This window comes from Notolabrus celidotus, chromosome 16, assembly GCF_009762535.1.
Source record: "Notolabrus celidotus isolate fNotCel1 chromosome 16, fNotCel1.pri, whole genome shotgun sequence".
Taxonomy (NCBI): domain Eukaryota; kingdom Metazoa; phylum Chordata; class Actinopteri; order Labriformes; family Labridae; genus Notolabrus; species Notolabrus celidotus.
The window spans coordinates 17,632,307-17,659,009 of NC_048287.1; the positions used below are offsets into that span (position 1 = coordinate 17,632,307).

The 26,703-nt window shown below is 38.6% G+C and overlaps 1 protein-coding gene across 1 annotated transcript in view; it reads right to left on the reverse strand.

Moving 5' to 3' along the window:
* The window catches only part of LOC117828050 (CUB and sushi domain-containing protein 3-like), a 293,307-nt gene that overhangs the window by 112,995 nt on the left and 153,609 nt on the right, over nucleotides 1-26,703 (reverse strand). The window contains exons 6-9 of the mRNA XM_034705024.1: nucleotides 23,037-23,149; nucleotides 5,259-5,336; nucleotides 1,020-1,107; nucleotides 744-868 (exon numbers count right to left, since the gene is read on the reverse strand). Of these exons, the coding sequence (XP_034560915.1) occupies nucleotides 744-868; nucleotides 1,020-1,107; nucleotides 5,259-5,336; nucleotides 23,037-23,149 (404 nt within the window). The remainder of the gene's footprint in view (nucleotides 1-743; nucleotides 869-1,019; nucleotides 1,108-5,258; nucleotides 5,337-23,036; nucleotides 23,150-26,703) is intronic.

Below are 26,703 nucleotides of genomic sequence, written 5' to 3' on the forward strand. Positions count from 1 at the left end.
CCCCGTGTAAATACAGCAATAAAATATGTATGTTGCTTTCACTGAGCTGAATGTATGAGCAAGTCTTTATACATTTTTGAAATTGCTTTTTTATTTGTGTGGGAAATAGAGTAATAATGCTGAGACTAGGTGCTCGTTACAGTTGTGTTTATATGGAATATATTGTTTTGATGATGGAGGATGTAATTTTAGGTGTTGAAAAATCACTATCAAACCTCTTTCCTCATGAAAGAATAAAACTGAAGAACATCGGCGGGGTGCTACACTGCGCAAACCAGATTATGAAGTGCTTGGTTTCATAATTTCATACTCAGTGACTCGTAGTAGGATTGTTTTTTTATCCACATTAAAGCTCCTGTGTGGAACAAAAAGATTGTGCAGATGCTGGCGCCCTCTGTGGACAAAGCCGTTTCTCCTTGACAGCATGCTACTGTTCAACTTACCCCACAGCAAGGGTGACAGCATAAAGATATATATACAGATATGATACATTTGTTATATTATGGTCTTGGATGCTTTAGGATGTCATAAACAGACATCAGTGTTGATTTCACATGATAAAACTCCTCATGGGAGCTTTAAACCCAGCCCACAGCAATAACAGCAGTGGCCAGGGAGTATCGTTCTTGATTGAATTCTTCTTGTCATATCTGTTATTACTTCCTCTGTCAACATCTGTATCGGTGTCCTTGACTGTGTGTTCACCCCTTTGTTTGCTCAGTTGCATGTCTGCCCGTTCTTACCTTTACAGACCGGTCTGTGGTCGCTCCATGCAGCGAAGACTTCAGCCACTCGCTGGCAGCTGATGGTTTTGCTGCCCTGAAGAACGTAGTCCTCTCCACAGCTGAACTGCACCACACCACTAATGCTGTGCACAAAGAAATAAAATCACACCTTTTATTCTGAAAGTCAGAATAAAAGGTTGGTGTGTGCAGGTGCATATGTCTGTGCACCTATGCTTGAATACAAACATATAATTTAAGGTCCCTGTGTTCATGTTTGTGAATATAAAAGTGTACCTGAAATCGTTGCCAAGGCGTTTTCCATTCTCTGGCTCTCCTGGGTCAGGGCAGGAGTTGGATGCCTGTCTCACACCACCTTCATTTACTACACAGAGAGACAGACAGATGAAGAGGTATGGGCAGACAGTTAGAATAAAGCTGGATCTTCCCCAAAGGGCAAACTCTCCTTTTGAAAACAGCCAGTCATCCAAATTCATTTTTCCTGTGATCTGAATAACCAATCGCTACAATAAATGAGGATACTTGTAAATTTGGTGCAGCCATTATACAAAAATTGCTGCCAAATCAACATCTGAGAGCAGCTTCACTGCTCCCTGGCATGAATTTAAACTGTCCTAGTCAGTCATTCTATTGAGAGCATTAAGCACAGGGCTTCTAAAGGTAATTTCCAGCTCTCTACTTTGAGTTTTGGAAGTCTGCCTGCCTCGTCACGTATCCACTCGACGCAGTAGGAGACAAGTGGAAGGTGGAAACAGGTTAGACAGACGAGGATATAAAGAGAAGGAGGGGGTTAGACGTCAGGAAAGCAGACAGGAACGACGTGGTGCACTAGATACAATCTTAATTCTCTCAGAAACACAAGAGCTAATCTTGACTGTAATACTTAGAGCAACACAGTGACACAACCGAGACAAGAGAAGGCAATGTACAAACATGCTGCAATTTCTGAAATAACGCATTTGACTTTGGGTTTTTTTCCGTTTCTAATTATCATACAGATGTTTACAGTATGTACATATCAGCAAGCTTGATTTACTTAGCTTTTCCCCACTTTTATTGCATGCTTGTTTGTTTTCAAAATCTTTTCTTGTCACTTGGTCTCCCCTGCTTCTTTCTACATATAAATAACCCCACAGCTATTTTTCATTGGCTTTCCTTTACACACACTTCAGTGTAGAATTTGTATTTCGCACGAACCTCTGCAATTTGGAGCCTTTTCCTTTCTCTTGAGCAATTAAAAGTTTAAAAACTTCCAAGACACATAGCTGCCAGGTTCACTTGGAGCGATGGGCAGCGTGTTGAAGTGTTAGTCTCTGTGTTTGCGTGTGTGTGTGGACGGCAAGGAATAAGGCAAAATTGCTTCTGTGATGTTCCTTGAACAGCCAAATAAATATTGCCGTGAGTTCAGTGAAAGGATGTTTAATATTAAAAACTCTGATTCCAATTTAGAAGATTTTTCTGTCCAAATATTTAAGTAGAATCACATTTCTTTTGTTTTTGTGTTTTTCAAACTCTGAGGAGGATGGGTTGTTTGCAAGATAACTGTTAATGTAAACTCTACACAACAAAACAAAAGTAGTGACATCATCATAATGTGCCAGAGTACATTAATGCCCTTTTTAACTAAATCAGACCCCATGAGCTATGTTTTCTTGCTCCCCTTTTTTTAGAACTGAGAGAGGGCAAAATTATTCAAATATTCTTGAACTCCCCCTCATCTTTCATTCACACCAATGACTGTAAAATGAGGCCAGTCTAAAGATTTCTATTTGTTTTCTCAGTTGTTTATCCCTCGTTAATGTGTGATGTGAGTAAATTATTACTGGAGGGAGAAACATTTTGATGTGTTTATTTGCTGCAGCTATACAGCAAACAAAATGCCCCATGGTGTATTTTGATTTTCAAATGCAGGGACTGATGTTCGGATGAGATGAGAAACGGGGCTAATCAGGAACTTTGGTGTAGAATTAAAAACTCTGCTTATTTCTGGCACATAGCGGCATTCTGATGATCACTTACTGTATGTTTAAACAAGAAAAAAAAAACATAATTCTGTTTATATCATACAGATAAAGGGTAGAATATTCTTACTCACAATTCTTGCTATTCATATTTCCAATAAGTTTAAACTCTTCCTTCCTTGGTGGCTTCTTATATGCCAAAGTTTTTGCTCATGTGACATACACATTTAATTTAAACATTTTGTTTTACGAATTTACAACTCACACATATGAAGTAGCAAATAGAAAAAAATATATACAGTAAATATATATAATGTAATTGCACTTCTATATAATTGTTTTAAAATAATGAAAAATAAGAGAGAAAAATTAAGTTGAGGGTATTATTGAAGAGATATTATCGTTGTGTTTTATTCTGGCACTAGTTGGCAATCACATACTGATAACAGCTTAATTTGATTTCTTTTAACAACAATGCAGACACCGGAGAACTCCAACAAGGCGAGCAATAACGCTGCCTGTTTCTAATTTCTCACAATCACCCAGGCTGTTCGGACTATCAGACTAACATGCATGTACATGCTCAATCCCTATCAACAAACCCAGCAGGTGGTTGGTCTGCGTGTGTGTTTGTGTGTGTTTGCGTGTGTTTGAGGAGATAGTTTGTTGCTTTGTTGGAGCGGCTAATTTGACCATCTGGACTATTAACACCATAACAGAGGGACTGGTAACAGTATCAGTATCGTGTGAACACACTCTCATGTGCATACACGAACCACAGAGAAGTCTCAAACTTACAGAAATACAAAGACATGCAAACATAGGAAAATCACACACAGGATCATGTTTATTTAGCACACGTAAAGTTCTTGTGCTTCGCTGGAGAGGTGAATCCGCCAGAGCAGTGCAAATTAGAACCCATCAGAGCCAAACTAATTAACGTGCAACATCACATCTGTACATTTAAATCTCAACCATGACTCCACAACCTGTCAGGAAAACGTATAGAAATGTGATGAGCTATGTCGCTGTACTGTGCTTAGCTTATTTCAAATGAGACATTCACACATAAGCAGACACACATACACACAAGCAAATAAATAAATAAGAAAATGCATGCAAACAAATAACAATGTGAACAAACAAGACCTACTTTTCTATGTGTATACCGTTTTGTATGCAATAGAATATGCCCTAGCTTTACTGCATATGTATGTGTTAGCATATGTTCTATAATGCAAATATATTAGTGTGCATGTTCAGTGATTATGCATTTATGAACCTCTGGGTTCACAATTTATGTGTTGTGAGTTAAGTAGGAGGGAAACATAAAAGTGCATAAATATCCCTCTCATTATAAGTATAATGTGTGATGAGAGGCTAGAAGAGGTATAATAAAGACAGAAAAAAATGAGAAAGAAATAAAGAGGGAGCTGGTTGTGTAATAACTCTATAATATGTGAGCTTTAAATGGATACTGGCAGCTTTAATATGTGAAATTTCAGTAACAAAGGTGCAGCTCTTTCCTGGGAGAACTTTCATCCTTTTTCGTACTTCTTATTTCAAAGACTTTGGGATAAAATAAAGTTCATGTGACTCTTTTTGCGTGACAGTGCAACGAATGACTTATGCACCATTAGCACTCCTAAACTTAATAATTTTACTTCAGGGATTCTAATTAAAAAATTGGATTCTGGAGACACTCATTTTCACTTATTGGAGAGGAAATCGTATAAGTTCTAAAAGGAGAACAGTAAATTAATAGGCCAGTTTTTTTGTACTTATTAATGTTGACACCCTCAAATTCACTATTCAGAATAATAATTGGAATAAAAGAGCCACAAATCGGATTTAGCTTAATGCTAAATGTAAGTTATAGATAATCACATTCAAAAACCTAACCCTAGCTGGGAATCCTTAAAGAGAAACATTAGATACTATTATTTATTTTTTTGACCATTGACCTCCAAGGCCATTAATTACCCTGATGACTAAACTGGTGTGTGTAATGTGTAAAACATGTAGTTAAGTGTGTGTTCAGAGCAGAAAAGAGAAGAGAGGGATGGGGATATAAAGGAGAATAGACAGAGAGGGCAGTAAAGAATATTACAACAGCTGATTCAGTTCCCCTAAACAAGCCCAAAGCATGATAGAGCCTATCAGAACAAGCCATGAGTCAATTCATCAAAGCAAGTCATGAATATGCGTGCATAAACCAAGACACTATGACAAAAACACATAAACAAAACATCACACAACAAAATCACAGCAGGCAAGCTGGATGCAAAAACATGCTTCTATAAAGGCTGTCGCATTTTTTTTATTTATGTATCAAAAAATGACAAATTTGACATGAAAATCTTAAATTTTAGATCTACGTAAGTATTAAAGCACATGTTGTCTATGAATGTAGGACAACATGGTTCTGTGTTCAAGCGAACAGCCTTTTCAGAAGACAAAGCAGCGAGAAAAAGAAAACAAATCTTCAAACTAGGCAAACTAAGCCATCACATGTTAGTTCATTAGCCAAAGTGACATTAAGATGTGAACTCACATATTGAAAACTTGTTGCTGGAGTCTTTGCCAGGGAACAATTTTACACCCCTTGATTTAAAATCTACTGATCGCTTCACTGCGGAGGAAGAACAAAACACAGAAAAGAAGAAAATCAGGAAACATATTGGATAAAGTGGACAAAAAAAGAGACCTAGCAAAGGCTTTTTTTTTTTTTTTTTAATGGTAGATTCTTCTCCCTCACAATGCTGAGAGAGAGAAGAGTACAGTGGAAAAATAAAGTAACAAAGGCAAATTAAATTTTGAAAATGACAAAACAGATCGCATTAAAGCCAGAGAGAGAAAGACAGAGTAGATATGATTTCAACAATAGCATCATTTAGCAGCATTTGTTCATGAGAGGTTTAATTTTTCTCGGTCTCTGTCACTCAGAGAAATACATCATGTGTAGGCACATTACTGAGAGCTCCTACATATTCTGAACAACAGGCTGGTAAAGAAGAAATAGCAGCTTTAATCAAAATGACAATGATGCAGCTCTGTAATCAAAGCATTCAGATAATGGTACGTTAGAAAATGAATGGTTGCTTTAATCAGACAACATCGACGACAACGAGCGGAGACAAAGTGACGGAGGGATTCTTGTCAGCACAAGCTCTGTTCTCTAGCATCATTTCATTACACAGTTAGCGATGTTATTACTCAGTGTTACTAAAGCGTTCAGTGTTTATGGTCACGTAGATACAGTCTGAGAGACAAAGGTGACTAAAGTACAAATACCTTCAGATTATCGTTAGTTTTCCTTTAAAAAAAGAAACAAACACAAAACCATGAACATAAGTATTGTCCCGTGTGACCGAGTACTGTGTCGTGACTGTTTGATAAAGTGGCTGACAGATCTTGATCTCATAACGACCTAACTGATCCACTGAATGGTGACAAACGGCTGCTGACTTAATGTGCTACAATTATCCAGTGGCTACACACACGCTCATACATCAATAACGTTATATTTGACGTGGTTAAATTAAATCATGTGCATTTTATGTCCCCTTAATGTTGCTTTATGCATGCACATATGTTAGCGGTACTCCACTTACCACACTTACATTAAAACAAGTCGATTAACGCGCTAAAGATTAATCTTTTGCACAGGGGATGGACATTAGCTTCTTTCGTTCATCATTGTGTTACTTACCAACATGATAATTGCGTGTGGGAGGAATTGTATCTGTGGGTATGACGAGACCCCCACCACCCCCTCCCCCCACATCCAATACTACTCAATTTGAATGAAAAATATGTCATTGGTGCTTCATTTATCTTGTATGGTAGACGCTAATGCAAAGCTAAAGATGAACACATTTGCTTCGTAGGGCGATTTCTGGTCCCAATATATTCTGTAGGCACTATCTTTATGGCATACACTGCAATACACCATTGTGTGGGACTAACTGTAAACACATTTACACAATATCACCATAAGTTAAAGTGCTGTATGTTTGACATAGCTGATTTATTATTTTGGATTTCAACATTGTTGATACATTAAAAATGTTAACAGACCCATTAAATATATTAGACTGACAATGTACATTAAACATGTATCATATTTATCTACAGTACATGCTAACATTTTTACTTTTATTTGACTAAAGGACTGTATGTGTTATTGGATTTCTTAAATATCACCATTGGAATAGAATAGAATAGATTGTCCTCAGTTTCACAACAGAAATGTTGTTAAACCTAGTTTGGCTAATGTTAGCAAAGCAAGCTCCACCAGCGCTCAGTCCTCCTTGAAGGTAAATGTTCACAGGCCTGTGCTGGTTACATATTTCTCCAGTCAAGTGGTTATATGCCTATTTAACCAGACACAGCATACATACAATTTTATCTCCATTCTCTAGATCAAATACACCAAAACCATGCCACACCCTGAGATGCTACATGTCATGTCATGAATGCTTGTTTACATCAGGGTAGTACAGTATTAGAGTATTATGACAGTAGCAATAAATCAGAGATACAGCCCCGGATAGTCGCAGTTTGATGCACTACAGCTTGGACACAACATATGACCAGCATTTCAGGCCTATAATAGTCATACTATGAGTTATCTTAGCTGACTAGTAATTCTGGTGTTGACTAGCGAGGGTGACGATGCCATCCCTGATATAAATAAAAACTGAAGCAGATATTTGTCAAGTTTGACTGCAATTAGATCATGTGTTTATTTTTCTGTTTATTTCCTGTTTTGGTTAAATAGTCATGTGGGTTCACAACATCACCCCAAGACCCACACGGTTTGCCTAATTTTATCGTCTCTTCCAGGAACTGTGTGCTGATCAACTTTACTGCCAGTTCCAACTACGGGTTGTTGAACATTGCTCAGTTAAATGACTGTTAGCTGTGTTATGCTGGCATCGCCTGGAGTGAATTTACGTCTTGACATTGATTTTGTTTGCTGTCTTGTCATATGAGATTTCCTTTGGGATTGATCTGAACAAAACAAAGTCATCTAAATATACCCAGTGTTTGGATAGTGTTGGAATGTGATGTGGGATGTCTTTTTTGTAGATATGTCAGGGGTAAGTTCAAGTCCAATAACAATTTAACATTTAAAAAATGTGCTTTATAGAAGGATTTATATGACAAATTATTACATTTTGGTTTATAAGTTTACATCTTGATACATTTTAATTATATTGATGTAGTACTGTCTTCCCAAGTTGCTGAAGAGAATTACAACATTTACTTAATTAAGCCATTAGAATGATGGACAAATGTGAGTTTCCTCTACATATGATTTTTCTCAGACTTCTGTGACAAAACTGTTCAAAGCTCCTTCTGAGCAGACACAAAATGCAAAAACACTTTAACTAACTTCATGGCAACCCACCTACACAAGGATTTAAATTCCTATTCCTGAAGTGAAGTCACAGCTATTTAAATTGAGGGGGAAAACACTTTATATCAGATACAGTGGTGATATGTTACATAATGGTCGTTTTCACTGCATTTCATGCATGATGTTTAAGAGCATAGATCTATACATCCCCTGCTCACCACAGCATTTTCAGGTCATTTCACAAACAACTTAAAATGACTACAGACAGCTGCATTTAAAAATATAGCTCTTAAGAAACTGAGTCAAAAGTGGAGTGACTACATTTTCCATAACACTGCATTACAAATAGAAAGCATGTGCGTCTCTAGTCGCTCTGACTGTCTGTGGTTTTGTTCTCATTTGTGTCCATAAAGAAAACATTTGCACTAATAACAAACAGAACAAAAAGGAGTAAAAAACAATATCTTACATAACTGTATCACTGCCTTCAGATTAAACTTGTTTTGAAAAATGTCCCAATTATAAAGAATTCAGAACAATCATCATCATTCTCTTGTTATTTACACAACATGGAGAATGTCTGAATCTCTGATCGGCATCAAAGTCTCATTATTAGGTTTGAAATAATCCCCCCCTCCATAGTTGGGGAATATGGGCCAAAAGACAAAAAGGTAAAAGTCAAATTTGTTTATGCCAGAGCACATTCATTCACAGTATAAAGCCACTGTTAATATGCATCATAAAACCTGTCCAGTGTGAATATGCATCAAAGTTAAATATGCTCATGTTAGTATTCAGGACTACAAGCAGCAGCTCTATTGCAAACAACAGATGGAAGGGCAGCTGCGTTAAAGTAAACCATATTAATGAACTAAACTATTGCTTATTTAACAAAACTATATTTAACTAGCTAGGGAACCAGTTAAATGAAATGCTATTTTTTTTCTCAATCATCTTATTGAGTCTGCTGTAAGTTTTAATCCTTAGACTTTTAAGCCCAAACTAAAATCTATTTAAAATGTCTTTATAAAAAGCTATATCCTTTCTCTGTAACTCAAGGCAGACTCCAGCTCCATGTCTCAATTATTTTAGTCATACTTGCTTGTTAACACAACAGCATCTGGATTTCACATTTTAAAATTCCAGTAGTGAGAAACAGAGAAGCTTTCACGTGGGAGGTGATATGATTGAACTCAATGGTTATTTGGCTGGATGCCTCAAACCAGAGTTTGTACCCACACAGAAAACATTCAGTGCTGTCGATGTCATCTAGACCTAGGATTGATTACCATGAAATGGTGAAGAGAAGTGTTGCAAAGGTGAATATAGGATTTTTTAAGGTTAAAAGGGTATATAGCAAAAAAAAAAAATATGGATATGAGTTGAAATTTTAAAACCCATCCCCTATTTAGCTTCTTTTTTGTAGTTGTTTGCAGATATTAGAGAGGTGCTTTTGGGTTGGGGTTTTTAACAGATAATAAAGGACAGTTTCAACAAACAGCTTTAACAAAATGTTATACATGGTCATAACTACAGTATAGTGTTTTCATTGATATGTATACATCATCCTAACACTAAAAATGAGAAAGTGGTGGGTAAAGAAAACCCAAACTATTCATCCATCTTTATAGATTTCACGAAACGTAAGATTTAGAGTGGTTGAGCTTGAGCCTGTGAAGTGGGGCACACACTTCAAGATTATTAGGCTGATTTGGGGCCTGATTCCTTCCAAGTCATTAAAGGAAAAATCTGTTGATGGTTCTAAAGATCATCTTGACTGACATTCATATGGTGTGAGGTATGTCAGGGTTGATTTTATTTCCACTGATCTGCTTGGAAGACGATAACTCCTAAGAATTCAATACTATTTCGAGAGCCAGGTAAGCTGTTTCCCCTTGTTGACAGTTATGCTATGCTTACAAGCTGCTGGCCGAAGAGTTTAACAGATGATGACATAATTGACTTATCATTAAGCCATTCAGGTGACACATAAGTTAAAAATAAAAAGAGGTAATAATAAAAAATTGAGGTTTGTAATTATGAATTCAAGAAAAAGACTCTGAGGTGGTTGTTACTGGGCTGACTGTATTAATAGAAATATAAATAACTAGGATGTCTCCAGTGTTCAGTTTATACCCCTGCCTACACTGAGTTAACCACAGTTTTAATATATACAATTAGTGAGTGTAATCAGTGGGTAAGAACAGTTATCAGTGCTGCAGACATCCTCGTACATTTGATGAGTTGCTTTGTAACCACAGCCCAGCAATCACACATCTCCAGATTGTGTCTATGCAAACTAGCTGTATTAATTTTTACCAAGTTCATACACTGCAACATTTAATGTAATAACCCCAGTGCTGACAGCCTCATTGAAAGAGCTACAGCTGAAAAAGGACAATAAGAGCCAGAGCTGGTGAAATGCAACCGCAAAATAATATAAAAGATGATAAAGGGCTAGTTCATAGATTTATGAGCTCATCTGAGCCCCCTGAGGCCTACAGTGCCTCTGTTCACAGTTTGACTGATGGTTCTTAAACCAAAGCTGAAAAGAAAAAGACTTCAGGATTTATTTACAAAAAGCTAATAATATTCTGCATGTGCTAAACGCTCTCTTCACACTTGGTAGTAATTATCCGGAGCATTTCACGACGTGTGCACTTGATCACAAGCAGGTTTGAGACATTATGAAAGTCATATCAAAGGTACCATGCTGTCGACAATATCCAATATGTCAACCTCCCTGAGGGATAAACTGTCTCACTGCTCCGCTTGAATTATGTTTCTGAACCAGTGGTTGACTGGTGTTTCTTTTGTACCGACTGACTTATTTCATTGCCATAGCATTGGCTGACTGATAATGCCGTCAGTTGTTCATTAAGAGCCAATCACAGCCCTGCAGACACAGAAACTCATGAATATGTAATGAAGAGAGATGATGGAGGGATGTGATTGGTAGGTTGTGCCGCAGGGAAGGCAACAGATTGTTCATACCTGACACACACGAGTAGACAATGGGACACACACACAGAGACACACAAACACAACTTAAATTCAAACAAACATAGCTGTGCTAAACACATATTGATATATTCATCAACTTAAGGCAGACACATCCATATAGAGAAATCACACTTTTGCTGCACATATCAAGAGATGGAAAACTGTGGTGCCGAAAGTAGCTCAGACACACACCGAGACATGGGCACACTGCTCTGTGTGTGGAAGACACACAAGGTTACTCAACCTACAAACACACAGATTCTCAGCCAGGTGTTGAGAGTGTGGGTTTGGGTATTAGAGCAGAGGGCCACGCAGGGCAGCATGTGGACAGAATTTTTATCAATGTGACCCTCAGCATTGGCTAAACCTCGTCCATTCCTTAAGATTGTATCTTCCATTGTAATTGGTTGGAATAAGGAGATCACAAATGGAACCCCTCAAATATTTGTTGCTTGTGTTATGAGAAGCAAAGGTAGTATAGTGGGATTTGTTTTTCTGTGGTTTTCTCTATAAATGGACACCAGCACATGCAGAAAATAATACATAATATAGAACCACAGAAAACCTATGACTTCTGCAACATATTACACACAACCACAGAGGTGTGTGATATTTTATTTCAGTAGAGCAAGAGCCATGATCAGAGGCCTGATAGCTAAGAGCACTTAGTCTTTATCTTATCTTCCACTGATGAAATGAAAGGTTTCCAGTATGTGAGCATCCTTCAAGTATGAGTCTACATGGAAGACATAGTAATTACTGCTGTATACAGTAAGTGAGCAAGGAAAAGGTATCACGGATGTATGAGTGCTGTATATACGCTCAGTCTAATGTGAGGATGGAGAGAATGGAGTCTGACTCAATAATCTTGGTGTCATATGGAGGCATTGGTATCTCTCATAATGGCCACATGGGGGCAGAAAGGCTGACAGTAAGAGGAAATTCTTTACACCTATAAAAATGATTTTAAGTGAAATGATCATACATATTCAAGAGGAGGGCTGGGAAAACACCTTGTATTGTTTGCAATTTCAGTGAATGGGTCACAGGTTAGTGTCGGGGTCAAGATCCCACTGACATCCTGCCATCAGTAGATAGGTGTGACATTTTTATTATGCTGATGGTGGAGAGAAATAACGCTCTCTAAACATTTTACATTTTTGATGCTGAAAGAGTTTATTGATTTAGAGATGTGACCTGGAATTCAAACAGGATCACTGCAGAAGGTCAGCCCAACTATTTACCTCCATTCTGTCATGAATATAGTTCCTCCATGTTTCTTAAGTCTGGATTAGTTTGGCGTTTTAAACAAACTCGCCAAAATCATTGGGAACGTCTCTGACAGAGGTTCATAAAGGTAGTCTCATGTGTCTTTCTGAAACAGCAAGGGATGTTTACTCAAACAAAAACTTAAAGGAACATAATCATATTTGATTATCCACCCTTACAAAGGTCCATTTGATATACTGTACTGCTGCATTCCCATTTTCTTACGTGTGGTTTGGCAAACAGCTGTCTCTAATTCTGGACCAATCATTTTTGTCAGAACCGACTGTCTGGCATGTGTAACAAAAGGGAAATCTGTCAACAAATTATAAGTGTGTGAACTACATAGGGGTGCTTGGAACCACATGTGATCTGCAGATTGATGGACAATTTTTCATCAATCTGTTCATTTACAAGTTGCAAATATTTTGTTTCTTAAAGCACCAGCCTCTGCTTCAAACTAATAAAGGCATGAGAAAGATGCCTGTGTGTGTTAGCGCTGCTCACACAAGTTTCAAATGTGTGAGTAAGGTGTGGCAGGTGTGCAGGCTTCCAAGTATAATTAGCAAAACAATAAAGAAAATATAAATAACTTAATTTTGCTCCATACTAGGGGGGGATCGGCATTACAGGCTCCATCAGAACCAACCAGAAAAACAACTGTGGCCGCAACGTGACACCTGAACTGTCTGAATAAAAACGTTTTCCCATGCAGACGTGTACGGATGAAGAAATGACACGGACAACTTTACTGTTTACTGATATAGCCATACGTTGTAGGGTGTTGGTCCTCTCTTCCTCTTTTGCTGGTCAGAGACAAAGTCTCACTTCACTTGCACAAACACTGTAGTCGTAGTAAGAGCAGGAACAATTATTACATATGTTTTTTCAACTTGTTGAATGATTCTTTTTAAGGCTCTTGCTGAATAAGGTCAGTGGAAAGTATTTTTATTGACGTGCATGAGGACACATTATGATTAGTTATGCCTTGAAATGCACAGTTACATTCATAGCTTAGCAATGACTACAAAAGTTATAGATATCAAGTGGTTTTGAGATGTTCAGGGATGCTTTCAATCTTTTTAACCAACATTTTCACAGGCCAGAAATCAAGCTGGTCACGGTTGCTACTCTCTCTGAAGGACAAGAATACCCTCTATTAACGTCTGCAGGTATTGAGAATACAACGCTTCATAAAACTGGAGAGAAATTGTCTCAGACTTTGAAACAAACTGCATCACTTTCAGTATTGACAGGTGTTTATAACAAATACGTTGTTTGGTGAAACTGCTCCAAAGCCTCTGCTGGAGCCTGCCATTTATTTTGCTGATTGGAAGCTGCCAATGCTAAACCTTGAAAATGTACCTGCTAGCACAGTGTGATACCTCTGGATTTATTCTCTGTTTTAATGTGTGAAAAGACAAAATATGCTGTGAAACATTGGGAGAGGTCCCTCCAGAGTACTAGCTGTGCTTTTATCAAGTGCTAAATCAGGGGAGGTGCAGACCTGTCAAGACTATTAACAATAGCAATAGAGGGTGGGCTTGTTTTGGGAACAAAGGACAAATTGATATAATATATATAGAGGGTCTTCTTTGAGCATTGTTTAAATGTTTTCATTCAAGTAGAAAGTGATTGAACAGCTCTCCATTACAAGAAAAAGCTATAAGGTTACAACACTTTCATCCTCAATATTATCTGAAATGAGCATCATACCAAAATTGAAATAACCAAACCTTGAGCGTTTAGAATGTTGCAGCTACAGTGCATTATGAAGAATCCTAAGAAAACCCTATCTATTTATCTCTTATGCCCATCATTGCAGTACAATTATTTCTTTACTTTAAATACGGATCCAGCTTTTTTCCATTAAGTCTGATAAATTTACACACAGGGTTCCAAATACGCCAAAGTTCATTCTGCACTTTTAATGACTGTGTTTTCAGGTGAGTAGTGAAATCCTAAATTTGAAGTATAGCCAGAATCGCTACACCCTTAATTTCTTTCCCCCTTCTACCTCCACTTTCTATAATGTTGATGTTAATTAATAAGAGCAAGACATTATTTCCCAGGGTTCAAACTTAAATAGGTACAGTAAATGGAACCACTGGCAACCATTCAATTGACTAAATGGCTGGCTGAGTGACCCACCAACTGGCCAGAAGCCAGGCCAAATAGATGACTGACTGGCTGACTGACTAGACACTCAAGGCTTGGGACTAACACTTTACTTACAGTAAGTGCAACGGTGGTCAAATTCCGATGGAGTAGTGGATTGACTGGATGTGAAGATTTGTGAATGACAATTATACTGTAGGATTGTGGTCAATTTCTAGTGTGCGGTGGTGTGCGCAGCAATTTTCTTCAAGAGGCTTACACTGGAAAAGTGCAAAGCTGTCTACCCAACTGAATGGATGTGTTTTTGCAAGGACGGGAACTGGATATAATGAAATGAAAGTGATGGAACTATTACATGAGTGTTATGAAAACACTTAAGGAATGAAAATCAATGGCTATGGGTACATTAACCTCAGTGAGTCCAGTAGTGACAGTGACAACATAAAATTACATTTGTTTAATGGACATGTAGGTATAGTGTGTAGAAAAGCATTATGATTGCCACATTATAAATTCCCCATTTATTCCCCATTCCCCATTGCATTATAGTCTACAGTGAATCTTTACAATTACATTAGAAATAAAGAGTTCTTGTGTTAAAGTTTCTCTTGCGTTTAGATTAAATGCATGTGTTATTGCCACCTTTCCCTTTCAGATTTGGTCAGCTGTAGCAAGCTAGCTAACTAATTAAACAAACAATAGCATCACAAGTAAGTTAAAAATGCTGTTTTGGGCCAACTCTTTAATGTTTCCACCTGACTTGTGACAGGAGTCATTTACATGTAAATGGTGGCTACATATATGAAAGAACTCTGAATGAATGAGAAGAAAGTTGCAAGTCTCATCTTTCTTGGTACTGAAAGGAAAATGTGTATGGTTATTTGATTTTAAACATTGCCAAATGCAACAAGAACCACATTACTGACTATCAGCTTCTTCATAGTGGAAACGTAGCAGTCACCAAAGCAGATGTGCAAGCTCTACACTTTTATTGCATTTCACCTCTGGCCACACAGTTATAGTAAGTGAAAGATATACTCCCCCACCTTGAAAGTAGAGCTAGGCTACTGTGTAAGTCCGAAAGCTAAGTGGTTTCAATGATAACAATTAAAAGTTATCTTGTGTTTTGATTTTGGGACAGAAGTTTCTATCATCTATGATTACATGTGAAAATGGCTTTACCTTGCCAGTGGCTGTGTTACTCACCGGCTACATGAAAACATGCATGACTCACTGGCTGCCTAGGTGTCCGTGGCTTTTTTCCCTCTTTATTGTTGTAAATTATATAGTGAGAATGTCACAGACAGTATGACTCTAAAGTGATATAAGTTGACCTATGTAAAGGGTAAAAACATGGTATAAATTGTGTTCTCGTATATTATCCCTGCAGCCTCAGAGTTTATTTGGCAACATGAATTCCTGGTTTTTAGCTGGCGGGGAGAGCTGCTATTCTTTTTTGAGAATTCATTCTCTTTTATAGCTTGCAGCCTGGGGCTGTCTTTTCTTAGGGTCCGACCTCTGTGGTTCATACAAAGCCACATCTGGAAGCTAGCTTGTTCCACACAGTCACTACACACTGCAAAGTAACAGCTGGGTTTTAGTACTTTGTTGAAGGTCACTTAAGGTTTATCGCTCAGCCTTTCACCGCAGGATGGTTTCTCCAGATTCAACATGCAACTTTGCCACCAAAGTCACCAGTCTCTGTCCAAATTTAAACTGAAGAAATGACACAGAAAATAAAGTCAAACTTTAGTCATAAAGAGTCGAAAGTAATGTATTAATGTAAATGACTTTAGGTCTCAAACTGTAATTACTGTGATGACGCTCTAAGCAAATGTTTAAGTAGGAAGACAATTATCCTTCTAATTTAAACAGTACATTAGGGATCCACCTCAGTCATTAGCTCATCCAGTAACTTCACTTCAAGGTACCCCTGTTAAGACATCATTTCTATTGGCTTCCCTGTCAAGGAATGACAATTCTGCTAAAGGACATCTGAACTTCTTCACCTGGTGCATCTCTCAACTGTCACCTCTGTCTTTTTCTCTTCAACAGCCCATCATCCACCAACACCAGTGACATTACCTCCCACTGAGGTCTTCCTATGCAGATGTCAAAATGGCTGCCTCTAATTGAGGGTTTTCTATCATTTCTATAGTCTTATCAGTGAAGGTACCTCACAGGCCGCACTCAGTTCATCCAACTCAAATCCTTCACTTCACAACCCTCTCCCGTCACTTCAGTTGTGCCCCAGGGCTCTGTCCTGGGGCCCCTCCTCTTCATCACCTACCTTCTCCCACTTGGCAATATCTTCCGCAAAATTGGCATGACACCCAGCTCTACCTTTCCAGTAAGCCTGACTCCACTCTCCCAACCTCCTCCCTCACTCTCTGCCTCTCTGAGATCAAGTCCTGGTTCACCTCCAACTTCCTTCAACTCAACACCAATAAAACAGAACTCCTCCTTGTAGGCACCAAATCCACCTTATCCAAAGCCGACAGTTTCTCCCTCTCCATAGACAGTTCAACAGTGTCCCCCTCCCCCCAGGTAAAGAGTCTGGGTGTCATCCTCGACAGCTCACTTTCTTTCAACTCTCATATCAATAGCATAACCCGGTCTGCATATTTCCATCTCCGCAACATCAACCGTCTCTGCCCCTCTCTCACCCCTCACACCACTGCTATACTGGTTCACAGTCTTGTCACCTCCCGTATCGATTATTGTAATTCACTCCTCTTCGGTGTCCCTCACAAATCCCTCCATAAACTTCAACTGGTCCAAAACTCTGCAGCCCGCATCATCACTAGAACCCCCTCCTTTCACCACATCACCCCTGTCCTCCAGCAGCTCCACTGGCTACCGGTCAAACTCAGAATCAATTTCAAAATCCTCCTTTACACATTCAAGGCCATCCACAAACTCTCCCCCCGTATCTGTCTGATCTCCTCCACATCGTCACCCCCTCTCGCTCCCTCAGGTCTTCCTCCTCTCTCCACCTCTTTGTGCCCCCTGCCCGTCTCAGCACCATGGGGAGCAGAGCTTTCAGTCGCTCTGCTCCCCAACTCTGGAACTCATCCAAACCCATCTGTTTCAAACTGCATTCCCTGCTTAATTTCCACTGCTTCATTTTTAACTTGGTGTTACTTTGCTTGTTGTTTTTATTTATTTTATTGTGTTGTTTTATTTATTGTGTTTTAATCTGTTTGTAAAGCGACCTTGAGTGTTTTGAAAGGCGCTTCTAAATAAAATGTATTATTATTATTATAAGGTTACAAACGTGGTTTATATGGCAGACCTACATTATAGAAGCTGAATGTTTTTGTAAGTCAGCCTTCCAATAGTAATTGCCACCTAAAGGTGGATGTGGCAGTACTGAACCACATGCTGTAAGTACACGGGTACGTAAGTGAACTTAAAGTAGTTCCCAGGGTGAGACACTACACATCCATTCTCATTTCATCTTGCTGTGCTAAAGTTCCCCAGTAAGACTCTACTGTATAGTGTGTTTGAAAATATGCTTAAAAATCCAATATGAGCTTACTTTATTATTCAAATCTATTTGACCCAAAGGTATAAAAGCATTTACTCCTGTTCAGAGACAGACATAACTTTTCAATTAAACATACTAATGGACAGGGTGATTGTGCTTGAATTAAACTGTAAAGGCTTCCCAAATAGATAATGCATGATATACTGATATAGCATACATTCTGAATATTAGACCCCCTTTTTAAAGACGCAAGTATAAATAGCAGATTTTCTCTGATAGACTCTACAATCTTTTTTATGGTATAACTATATTATTCATACTGTTATATTTAATTTATAATATAAAATACATATACTATCCTATAATTAATTTTTCAGAGTTATTATAAATATCACAAGAGCAGCTTGTGCATAAAATGTATAAAAAGAAATGTTTCCCTCAAGGGAGAGAGATTTGAATTGAAAGGTTAATTCCTTTAATTCTGGTCTATCAACATCCAGTATAGCCTGCGGTATGTTTTCAAACCCTACAATTGTGAATCATTTTGCAGCATCAATTAAGCATCCAAATGGACAATTAACTCAGTAAATTTTGTTTAGCCATGCAGAGGAGCTGCAGGCTTTTTGTTCTAAATGCACTATTACACCAACAGGCTTTCCTGTGTCCAAGAACTTAGCCAGCCATCCAACACACACATTCACTTCCTGTCCCTCTGAAACTGCCATTTAGAACAGCGGGACATTAAAATGCTTCATGTAAATACTTAAATATTTAGCCAAACCTTACTGCCAAGTGACTTGTCCCCTCAAACCACCCATCTCTCTCTGGCTAGCTATCCCTGTGTATTTGTCTTAGTTTTCATCTCTCCTTTCCTTTTCATCTCCTCTCTGGATTGGCTTTTTGTTTTACCAGCCCTCTTCTCATTTTTTCTCTGTTGTTACTTTTTGATGTTCTTTGTTTATTTCAGCCTCTCCGCCCTGGCCTCTCTGTAAACTTGGGTATAAATCATAAGAAGATTACTATCAATTCAGGACTTCATAATTTGGCAGCAGTCAGATGAGTGGGGTTTTTTATGAGCTGAGTGTCTGACCTATAACACACAGACAAACAGACAGGCAGTCTGTCCAGCTAGCTGGCAGAACACAGAGCCAGACTTCCCTCTCCGAGGTCTCGTACAGTGTCATATAAACTAAACTAACCCTGCCAAGGCATATTTGTTCATTTAGTTTCTCAGAAACGAATTAGGAATTGTTTGCATACAGTGTTTCCACTAAACTAAACCAACCCTGCCTGAAGGCTTTGTCGTCATTATTTATTCTCCTGGAGACAACAAGACCCTAAATAACCACAACGACACATTACTTGTAGGGTAGATTTAGAGTCAAAGTTGAAAAGAATAAGGAATACTATGAAAGGAAACTGTATGTATAAGAGTGGATTTGATGTCTTAAGAAATCTTGCATAAAACATGCTAACAAATACAGTAAAATTGTATAAATAAAGCACAAGCTGTCCTTTTCCTCTTGGCTGGTTTAATGAAATCCCAGATGCTAGATTTAATTATATTTCTGAGTCTATCAGCAAATTCATGCAATGCAAGAAGCTTTCAAAGATGACCTCTGGAGTAAGTTTTTGCAAGTCTTTAAGGACCGCGGTTTAATTTTTTTTAAATGAACAACCATTAGCTGTAACTTTGTGAGACCCTCTGCAAATGTGCAAGCTAATGGAGATGACTGACAGCTGACAGGAAGTAGCCAATCAATCACAAGCTCGTTAGGAACTCCACTAATTAATCAACTAACCCTATCTCACTGACACCCCTCATTAACATGTTAATTAACCTTTTAAACCAATTAGAATCAATTAAGATCAATTATATCAATTAAAAGCAAAATCTTGAGGGGAGCGGTCAGGTTGTCCATCAATCAATCAAGGATCATTTCTGAGAGCGCCAGAGGGGAAGATGTAGGAGAGGAGCAATTAAGGACACGAGGAGAAGAGTGGGGATGGACTGGAGGTGTGAGAAGGAAAATAAGGGAGGGAAAAACAAATATTACCATAGTAACAGAAGAGAAAGGACAGACATTTTGGAATATTTTTTGTAACATTTAAATTTCAGAAAATGTATGCCATATTGAGCGTTCTTCATTGAAAATCAAAGTCAAGTATCTGCTTGGCAGTTTGTTACCATTACCAGATTCTCAAGTTGACAGGGAAGAATTAACAGATAAGCAACCCAGACATCTGTCCATAGCTTTTATTCTTTCAAAACCGAGCACAAGTTTGCCTGGAGGTTTCCTCTGGGGTCGCATTTAACCTAATCAGCTTGTCACACCCACAGATTGGGAAATTATGCAGTTAATATAAAATCAACACTGAATTAACTGCTGTTTCAATTACTTAATTGGCTTAATTGTTCACAGCCCTGCAAGGTGCACATGGGGCTGATACATATTTAACACTTACAGGGTCATAAAGACACCTTATTTAGTTCTCAGATATAATGCCAGTTAGCTCTATAGAAACTGAGTTTACAGATAAAAACTGCTGGAATCCCAGAGTTATACAAGCTAAATTAACTTTTCAGTTTTTAAAGAGGATTGAGGTTTCCTATAATGTGCATTTGGATAAAATGTGCTGTCAGCAAATAGAGGGAAATATCAAAATGATCTATTGCAGCCAATAAGGTCTACCTTTTATATTTAACTCTTAGGAGCCAACTTTGGCAATGGCCATGGCACGCTTTATCTCCTGTAATTGCAACATGATGCCTGGTTATTTAGTGTTTTATACTTATGTAGCTCTAGCAAAAGTTCAGTCATGAAGACTGGTATTTTAATTCTCCTCTCGCTCGCTCATTAGCTCACCCTTTTGCAGCTGTGTGCTCCATTTGCTGTCATTGGTTAATCAGCGGTAGCACGCACTCTCTCATCCAATAGCACAGTGGCATGCACTAATTGTCAGCGTTTCACTTTTAAGCTCTCTTTTTTAAATATGATTATCTCTCAGCAGCTAGTTCATCTGTTGATTCATTCACCTGCCTCCACCTTCCCATCTCCTACTTGTCTCTGCAGAGTCTTCAGTCTTCATACGGTCCTGGCAAGTAATCAGCCACCACCACCAGTTTCTGGACTCACTTGCAATGCATAATACCATTTACCTGCCAAGTATACAGATGGAAGCTTTTATTCCTACCAACTTGTGCAAGTTTACATCTCGTCCTATATGATCCTTAGTATTGCAATTTACAATGTTCATGACAGGCCTTAAACCTATCAAATTAATAAGTGATTTAATTTTAAATGTTGTAGAATGCATTCAAGAACTAAATATATATATAAAAAAAGAGCTAATCAATTAATCACATTTTTGTGAAAGGCTTAAAAAAATAAGAAAAAAGAAAACCCTTAATTTTAACAATTGTTCTACATTTATCATTTTACCATTAGTCTCTGGCTTGCTCAAAGTGTTGATGCTTGTTTGTAACTTACTGGCAAGTTTCAAGGTTGCTAACTGTAGATGTCAAATACTATGAAAGCAAATCGTTGACAGGTGTTCAGAAAGGTGTGTCACTGATGACTGAGGCAGACAATTGGCAAATGACAATAACCACTGCTGAAGTCAAGCACAACGTTTGACAATGAGTGTGAATGATTTGCAATTGTGCGTATAAAAAAAGGCAAGATAAAGAACAAAAAATAATCATTTGAAATTTAAAGGAGGGCCTGTGGGAGAACTATAACAAGATTGGAGCAAAATGTTTTGTTTTGTTTCTTGTGTTAGTCCTGACATATTTTTTTTAATCCAACCTGAAGTTAAAGCATCACCTGTATACACTAACAAAGCATGTCCACAATAAATAATGGAAAGTTACACAAACAGGGCCTAATTTTCAACAGAGCACATGGAACAGTCTTGACTCCCACGAGGTGGCATTTTGGACGGATGCACACCTTATTTTTCTTGCCTGAGTCTGCCTGATATGTCGGAAACTTGCTGCAAACTAGAATGTGCTGAAGTGAGAGGCGAGGCGCAGTGGGGAGCGTGTCAGTAATAATCAAGTGGCACAGTGCAATTTTGGTGTCAAGCATGACCATGATTTGTGCTTGTGTTGCCCGCCTACCCAGACCAGGTCACAGACGCATAGAGGAAGGTACACGTTACTGTTTCTATGACTTCAGCCCACACAGGTTTAACTTTTAAAGACATAAACACACAAATTAAGTATATGGGTAGAATATAGGAGTTAATTGTAACAATGATTGATGCACTTACTGCCAGTTTATTTCAATCACAACATGATTCAAACTGTGCTGCATGTGCGCCACAAGCCTCAGGACATGAAACACCACAGACAGCCCCATGGCTGGGCTCCTTATTAAACTAGACAGACCTCATGAACCATCCGCTACTTATTCATAAAGGAGGGGTTAAATGAAGAGTGACATTTTTTTTAAAGAAGAACAAATAAACAAGATTTGACGTGAGAATAAGTGACACCATGTAAGAGTATAAAAAGCGTGTTCCAGCCTCTCTCTGCAGTTGTTTCACACATCCAGTTCTCATCATTACTGTTTGGAAACATGGACAATGTTTTTTTTTTTTTTAACACCAGTTCAGGGATATGCCGAAGACTCTAGCTAAACTCCCACGAGCGCCCTGGAGAAAAAGGAGTATTAGAAGAGAACCGGACAGAAGGAAGTGTCAGAGAGAGAGAGAGAGAGAGAGAGAGAGAGAGAGAGAGAGAGAGAGAGAGAGAGAGAGAGAGATGTAGAGAAACGAGGAGAAACTGCGAGAGAAAACTGTAGTAGAGACGAGACAGCAAGATTGGAGTCAACAAGCGTAATTAAAGGCAGTTAGAGGCAAGATGATGAGAAAAAACTGGCAGTTGAAAAAGGAGAAAAAATTGCACTGAGAAACCGAGAAATGAAAATGCAGAAAAGAAAAGGAAAAAGAGAGAACTTAAAAAAAGAATCATCCTTAACAATCAAGGATACATCTTTAGGTACTGTGTATGGATCTGCAGGTAAGTCTAAACATGTACAAAAAAACCGTAAGGGGCTTGTGCTTTGGATGTAATTACACCTTACCTTGATAATGTGCACTGAAACCACGGTAACGGTGGTTGCCATCAGTCACAAAATGCAGCCGGAGCCAGTTCTTGTTGCTAACGATGGGAGAGGGGACGTTGCTGCCTGACAACCTGAAACAAGAAAGAGACAGAACATTTGTAAGATAGAAAAAAAAAAACAGCCCTACACACTTACACACCTACACACACACAAACACGCTCACAAAACCTTGGTCCTTATCTCCTTTTTTTCCTTTATAGCTAATCCTACAATAGGCCCTTAAGGATCAGGCAGAATGAACCAGTGTTTCAAAAAATGCCCTCGCTCCGAAGGTCTTAAACTTTAATTGGCTCATTTAAAGATAGAAGTAGAGACCCTGCTCACGCACACATGCATGCCCGACTACGTACAAAAATACTCCTGACAGAGGGAGCAGGAAAAAAAGAAAAAGAAATCATGTAGCTGTTCTGCAGAAGAACAAAGCAGAAGTCTGTAAAACAAGGTAGTGAAAGCAACGGACACTAAAATAGATGTAGAATAAATTTTTTTAGCTATCTCTATCTTTCCTGTTTCTCAGAGTGTGTGTGTGCGAGTGTGTCTATGGGATTGTGTGTAGCTGCTGTCTGAAGTGAAGTGAGAACAAAGTCTGCTGTTGTCTGCAAAGTCACACACTGAATTCAAAAGACAGTCAGGACTTCTCCGCCCATTGCAACCAGACTGCTTGTGCAGGCCCGCTATAGTAACCAGGGATTATGCTACATGCTCAGGGGTACATCTACCGCTGTTAATGAAGCAGGGAATTTTGTTTCCAGTGTTCTTTTCAGTATCACCAAATCTTGCTAGCTTGTCAGGGGATTTGACCCACAACTCTATGAACAAACATTTGAGTTCATGAAGAAAGCTTTGTTCACTTCTGACGCTGGAGACATAGGCTGGTGAGTTATTGGAAACTTAAGGTGAAAATGAACATTCCTTGGACTGTGTCACATATTTCCGAGGGGAGAAAAAACCAAGGAGAAGAAGACAAATTATTTTTTCCCCTGTATTTTCACTATTCTATTCATTTTTAGGACAGTTTTGACTTTTCTCCAGTGATTTTGCACTCACATCGCCTATTTTTCATACAAAACCCATGCAGTTCAGGGTGTCAGTGCTCAGTAGCCAAAGCAATAAAACATCCTTGGTTCCAGCTGTCTTTGACACTGCGTTCTTGGTTGAAAATAGTTCAATAGTTATAACACAGCCACACTCATAGCTTTCACTTGTCCATAACTGACCAATCAAAATCAAGGATGGGTGGGAATAGGATAGAATGTTTGTTGAAAGGTACAATTTCCAGGTCTAGAGCTGCCACTAAAGTCACAACATGATTTTTATCTCTTTCTGTTTGTTTGTTTATCTATTTGTTTGCTTGTTTGTTTGCGTAAAATGCTACAGAAGAAAATCAAAGTACAAATATGAAGCATATAGGGAAATTTCAAACAGACTTAACAGCCTGATTTCAAAGAAGCAGAAATGCCCTAGGACAACTTCCATATCATAGCAAGAGTAAGCGCCAGTGAGCTGGATTTTTTAAATTGAGGTTGTGGTTTCTGCCAGCACACACAAACAGAAGTGGATGCTTATAAACTGTTTATAAAATGCAGCTTTGAGAGGGCAGAAGAAGAAGGACCCATTCAAAACTCTGTTATAAAACAGGGGTAAGATCCCTAAATTGATGCTGAAAATTAACATGGCCAGAGTGTTTGGTTTGGTGACAGCTTTCCATCCCACCTGGGTAATAAAGTTTCCTTGTTCCTGTGTAACCCTCAGATATGTGCGGCTCTAATATAAAGGTGGCTAATAATAATCCTCCTCCATACATCCACCCTTTGATGTATGATGCTTTCATCATGCAGAGACAAAACACAGGTGCAGTTTCGCTCCCGTTTTATTTCCATGGTGATATTTCTTTTGAAAGTAATATCACTTTGGTTGTAACGTTTTACGCTACACGTTAACATGAGTATGAAGTGGTCTGCCCTCTCATGTTCACCAGTCTCCTCCGATAAACCCCTGCTGTTAACCTTCGCAGTCCATTAATATCAAAACACACTCACACATCATGCTTGCACATGCATATGGGCAGCGTATACGCCACGATCCCACACCTGTACCCTCTAATAACAGTTTTTCAAAATGGAGCACAAAAATGCTGAGAGAGTGTTTTAGAAGGTGTGTTCTCCTGTGTGTGTGTGTGTGTGTGTGTGTGTGTGCGTGTGTGCGTGTGTGCGTGTGTGTGTGTGTGTGTGTGTCTGTGTGTGTGTGTGTGTGTGTGTGTGTGTGTGTGTTTGTGTGTTGTTGCTAGTGAGACAGAGAGAGGGGTCACCTTGTGCCCTAGATCAGTAGGATTCTCTGATGTCTGCCATTAGTCACATCCTCTCTCACACACATAGAGGGCTTTCAGATGATCAGGTACACACACACTTCCTGATTTACAAAGTAAATTAATGCAGAACAATGATACTGCAATATGACTTAGAATGCAGATTAAATGGGGTGAATAAAACCAGCAGTGTTCTTAGTTTGCATTTATACCTGGTATATTTTAGCTACTCTATGTAAATGTAACCCTGTAATAGCAGTGGACTATATATGCTTACATGGTAGTTTAGTCCTTCAAATTATGTCTTTGCTAAGATGGTAAAAATGTTTTGTTTTTTCGTTTATTTGCATGTTTTTTTGTTGTTGTTTTGTTTGTCTTCTTGATGTAATTTTGGGTCATTTTTTATTTTAGTGGGGTTTTTTTTACGGTCAAAACTTGAGAGCACTGAAAATGATGAAGAGAAAGGTGAATACAAGATTAGTCTCTCAGAACTAAACATGGGAAGAGGTTCACCACTCTGTGAGAGACTGAATGAGCAAATAGCAAATTAAGAACAATGTTCCAGAGGGTAAAATTGCAAATAATTGGAGAATTGCATCAACTACAGTAATACCTTAAAAGATTCAGAGAATCTAGACAATTCTCTGGACAAAAGGGACAAGGAAGATAACTCATACTGGATAGCTGTGATCTTCGGGTCCTCAGGCGGCAGTACAGTGAAAAAAAAAGACATGACTTTAGTGGAAATTACTGCATGGGTTCAAAACCACATCCAAAAACTACTGCAGTTTGTCGCTGCATCCACTAGTGCAGGTTGAAACTGAATCATGAAAAGTGGACACCATATATAAACTTGATGCAGAAATGCTGATGACTTCTCTGGACTCGAGCCCATTTCAGATGGACTGACGTGAAATAGAAAACTGGCCTGTGGTCTGACATTATTCTTGGAAATCATGGACGCCTTATCCTCAGCTCTAAAGAGGGCATGACCACCCAGCTTGTTATCACCAGTTTCAAGCCCAGCAACCCTATTGGTATGGGGATGCATATGTGTCCAGGGCATGGCTATTTTTACACATCTTACAGGGCACTGTTAACGCTGAACAATATATTCAGTTTTGGATCAAGACACTCTGCTATTCAGACAATGCCTTCAGGGAAGACCTTGTATAATACAGCAAGAAGACGCCAAGATATATCCTGCATGTATTACAACAGTGTGGCTCCATAGTAGAAGACTCTGGTTGCTGCCTGCAGTCCTGACTTGTCATCTATTGAAAACATTTGGCGCACCATGACACAAAAATATGACAAAGG